Genomic DNA, 5,087 nt, shown 5'->3' on the forward strand with positions numbered 1-5,087 from the left:
CAGCTAAGTTATATTTGTTAATATAATAAGTACTTGGAACAACCGTATGGGGGTCAGCTATCCTTCTCTCATTCAAATAAGCATTCCTGTATTAGAGTTCAACTTTTAATATATTTGCAGGCAATATTGGGTAAGTATCACAATACAATTATAATTTAATATGCACCCTGTATCCTTAGTGTGTCCCTTCCTCTGAGTCCTTTATCTGTTAGACCCCCCCCCCCATGGGTTGCTTTTTCCACTCTTGGGGTCTCTTTTGCCCTCTGTAAGTTTGCCTTTGTTTTCTTTTTCCAACTTTTGTCCACCATTTAGTGATTATCAATTTAGTCGATGTTTGTCTATTTTAGCATTTTGTATTCTATGATTGTATATTTTTAAATTGTCATAGTGATTCATCCGAAGCGTGGATCCTGAAGTAGCAATTTAGAGTGAAACACGTTGATCCTACATGCTCATGTTTCTTTATGATATGATTCCAAAACCACATGCAGATGTTATCTCTATAGACTGTTTTGGTTTTAAATATGCAAAGTGTTTTTTCACTTTTTAAATGATGAACCAATAAAATGCATAGTTTTTATTTTTTACTATTATTATAGATTAATTTTTTTCTCCATTATATGGCACACACAAAGTCCCACTATCTCTGGAGAGGGGACACGACCATTTGGTTAGTCAGATGTGACTGCCCACTCCGGTCTCTTTCTCTTGCTTTATAATTAAGGCGTTACTCCAGTTGCCAAACATCTACATGAGTCAGACAACTCCTTAACACCCTGCATATGATCTTCTCCCTGGAGGCCAAATACAAGCAAGCCTGGAGCCATAGGGCTGAAGCCATGGTCCATGCTGTTAATAGCACAAGGCATGAGAGTTACAAAATTCTCCCTCTATTTCCTGATATTCAGCAGGGACCCAGACTGCCCATTGACCTCCTGCTAGGAGTTTCCACCGGTGCTATTAGTCATCAAATCCATTACTAATATGTGGCTCGCCTGAAAGATACCTTCAAGTCCGCTTACCATGCGGCTGAAGAAACCTCCGCAAAAAAAAAACCCAAGGGAGTAAACGAAAGATTACTTGAGAATATTTGATTCCCAAGATATAGAGAATTTAATCTAGGTGACCAAGTCTTGCTTTCAAATTTGGGAGTATTTTAAGAGCTTACAAAGCAATCCACAACTCTGCCCTCAGCTACATCACTAACTTAGTCTCAAAATACCAACCAAATAATTCTATTTGTTCCTCCCAAGACCAGCTTCCCCTCACAGTTGGTCAAACATACGCCTGCGAAAAATGTCTACCAGCCTCCGACCTCCCCTCACAGCTAGTCCAACACACGCCTGAGAAAAAAGTCTAACAGCCTCAAACCTCCCATCATAGTCAATCCAACACATGCCTGCAGGAAAAGACTACTAGCCTCAAACCTATCCTTACAGCCGATCCATCGCACACTTGGGGAAGAAGCCTACCGGCCTCCAACCTCCCCTCACAGCTCATCTAACACGCCTGCGAAAATGACTACTGGCCTCCAACCTCCCCTTACAGCCAGTCCAACGCACACCTGAGGAAAAAACTACTGGCCTCCAACCTCCCCTTACAGCCAGTCCAACGCACACCTGAGGAAAAAACTACTGGCCTCCAACCTCCCCTTACAGCCAGTCCAACACACGCCTTCGAACAAAGTCTACTAACTTCCAACCTCCCCTCAGAGCTAATCCAATGCGCACCTTCGGAAAAGACTACTGGCCTCCAACTCAGATAATGGTCTGGTATGGATTTTGGGGGGGCCCCATGCCTTTTTAAAATTTTGGCATGGGGGTTCCCCTCAAAACCCATACCAGACCCGAAGGGCTTTGTATGGATTAAAGGGGGGTCCCCATGCCATTTTTTAAATAATTTTTTTAATTTCCGACAATTTTTTCTTTTACATTCAGCTGTCAGTGGGGAACCCCACTGACAGCTGAAACATTAACGCATGGTGTTCACTATATATTACCGCATGACTTGATAAAATAACTCATGCAGTATTTTAGTAGTGTTTTATAGTGAATTCAAACTTTTTTTTTTTTTAAATGCTGTGCGGTATCCTACCGCATACTCGGATGCGGTAAGATACCGCTTAGTGAATTGTGCCCACTGTCTCCAACCTTCCGTTACAGCCAGTCTATTGTTCTTAGATGATTGGGGGTTCTTTTGCAGGGGGAGCTGATGGCACCTGTGGTCTTTGTATTTCTCCCGTCTGCTGCTGGTAAAAGAGAACCCTCAATAAAACTCTTCCTCTTCTGTAAACTGATCTTCCTCCTCTTCTGTAAACTGATCTTCCTCCTCTTCTTCAAACTGATCTTCCTCCTCTTCTTCAAACTGATCTTCCTGCTCCTCTTCAGAAGGAGGTATGATTTGTTCCATCTCCATGGAAAATGGTGGACTCACTTTGGCAGCTTCCAGTTTCAGCCAGTCTACCTCCTTGAAAAATGGGTGGCTTCTCAGATCTTTAACAAGCCTCTGTCTTGTGTCGGGGCATTTGCATAGCAGCTGTAAAAATATACAACAATAGGTTAGCTATGGTACAAAGGCAATAACTATGAAATTCTACTTTTATAATAAAAAAAGAATATCTATTTTTTGCATGCTATAGATGGTGTTTACTTACTTTATCCCCTATGAGGTCCTGGAGATCCATACTGAAGTCAATGGGAAAACTTGGATGATGGTTGCAGATTGCGTTTTTGAGCGCCTTGCTGCCTCTAACGGGCGCTGAGATGATGTCTAAGTCGATCTCTGAGTTGGTATCTTGGTAGGGGAATGGATAATTTCCAGTCGCCATCTCGAAGACTATAACTCCCAGGGAGAAATAGTCAACGGCATAACCATATGGAAGACGTAAGTAGATCTGTAGAAATATCAAAAAGAATGGTCAATACTGATTACTGACAAGAATACTACTTAAAGTGTTACTAAACCCAGGACCCTGCATTCACTATATCTGGTCTCCCACAGTACACGGAACATGCAAGTGGAATTATTTCTATGTGGAGCTGCACCAGATTTTCCATCCTCCAGTTTTAATAAATCAACCCCATTGGTCTAAGCTGAGCCGTGTATGCGTTTATAAACTATCCATACCTGGAAATCTTCTTTTAATGTGCATATTTTTAAAGAAATTCATCAAAATAAAAACTTTTCTAGGCACCCACCTGTGCCTTAACGTATTACTAAACCCAGGACCCTGCATTTACTATATCCTGTCTCCCTCAGTACACAGAACATGGAAATGCAATTATTTTAGTAAATATAAACTGCTAAATCCCTTTTCTCATCAGCAGTTAGAGCAGTCTTGTGACTTCTATCAGTGTCCAGAAGATCACTGGTTAAAACTTGTAGGAGGAGTTTTCATGACTCCTGAGCTCTGTCTGGACAGTGCTGATTAGCCCTGTGCTGATGACATGCACCCACCCAAGAAAAAAAAAACCTCTCTTGCAATGCACACCAAACTGAGCATGTGCAGAGTGTCTCCACACGATATGGCTTATCAGGATATAAGAGGGGGACACTGGAAGAAGGGGAGGATAAGAGAAGTAAGGCTCAGCCTTTTTACACAATGCAGAGGATTAACCCCTTAGGTTCCACAGTGAGTATAACAAGCATGCTTTACTGCATATACAGACTGATTTTACTGTTGTGGGTTTAGTAACACTTTAATACTGAATATTACTATAGTAATAATATATTTATAATAGTATTACTGAATACTAATAAGAAGACATGAAAACAAAAATGATCCAATACTTACTTCTGGAGCAATGTACCTTGGCGTGCCATACCAGACTGTCAGGGTCCGGGACTTGCCCACACCCATTGCTGATAAGCCAAAGTCGGCGATTCTCACATGTCCAACGCTATCCAGCAGAATGTTTTCTGGTTTCAGATCCCGGTGTACAATCCCCTGGCCATGAAGGAACTGCAGACCGCAAATGATCTCCGCAGTGAGGAATCTGATGGAGAGAGAGAAAAGATTGATATGAAGCATTTTATTATAATCTAAGCCAAAGACAATAAATATTGATGATAACACTTCAATGGTCAGATATAGTCAGGTATCCTTTGCAATAACTAAATTATGTTGAAAGAAAATATTATCAGTAAGGACAGAATTTAGCACAATACTGTACATAGAAGTGTTTTATACTGATATCTGAAATCGCCGATGAATTGGTAGCAAATAGGCTTTGCAAATTTTCACTATTTTTTTTTGTGATAGTAAAAGGTGTCCAAATACGACTGAATGTGATTGTACAGTCTCTCTTAAAGTCTATGTAAGACCAAAACAGAAAGCAATATAAAAAAAATTTTCCTGCTCCATCCTAAACTACAAAAAAAACTACCCTATTGTCTTGCCTATCTTGTATCCAGAACAAGCCTATCCTATTGTCTTACCTATCTTGTATCTAGAACAAGTCTACACATTGATGTGATCTATCTACAGTACTATTTTCTACCTCCATCCCTATAATCATGGTACCCTATTGTCTTATCTACATTGTATCTAGAACAAGTCTACACACTGATGTGATCTATCTACAGATCTATGTTCCACATCCATCCCTATTATCATGGTACCCTACTGTCTTATCCAACTTGTTTCTAGAACACGTCTACGCACTGCTGTGACCTATCTACAGTTCTATGTTCTACCCCATCACTATTATCATGGCACTCCTATTGACTTACCTTGTTGTCTCAATATTGAATGGTTTGCATTCTTCCAAGAAGTAATAAAGGTCTCCACCGCTCAGGTATTCCATGACGAAGCATATATGATCCTGCACAGAGAAAAAAAAAGATTGAGGTTATAGAAATGATTTGCTCCGTGAATCCCTATTCATCTTTGTAGGTTGTGAGAGGTAGGTGTCACTTATAGCAGTATCCCGAGAGGGTAACCATTTTACAGCGACCTCTGCCACATAATAAGTAGATGATGGAGTTACTTACTTCTGTCAGCAAGACATCATATGCATGAGTGCAGAAAGGGCTGGCACGAACTTTCTTCAATATTCGGCTCTCCTTAAGGATATCGTCAAACTGGT

At 40.6% G+C, this 5,087-nt stretch overlaps 1 protein-coding gene across 1 annotated transcript; it reads right to left on the reverse strand.

Annotated features, from left to right (window-relative positions):
* Window positions 1-719: 719 nt before the first annotated feature.
* On the reverse strand, window positions 720-4,805 carry LOC149463806 (protein kinase C theta type-like). The gene is made up of 5 exons (XM_089674689.1): window positions 4,732-4,805; window positions 3,794-3,995; window positions 2,654-2,893; window positions 2,342-2,535; window positions 720-849 (listed from the first exon to the last, which is right to left on the reverse strand). Exons 1-5 carry the CDS (start codon window positions 4,803-4,805, stop codon window positions 720-722), a joined length of 840 nt encoding a protein of 279 aa, XP_089530815.1.
* Between the last annotated feature and the right edge of the window lie 282 nt (window positions 4,806-5,087).

The sequence above is a fragment of the Staurois parvus genome, unplaced genomic scaffold, assembly GCF_062004578.1.
Source record: "Staurois parvus isolate SC_StPar_1 unplaced genomic scaffold, SC_StPar_1.0 ptg000151l, whole genome shotgun sequence".
NCBI classification, from domain to species: Eukaryota; Metazoa; Chordata; class Amphibia; order Anura; family Ranidae; genus Staurois; species Staurois parvus.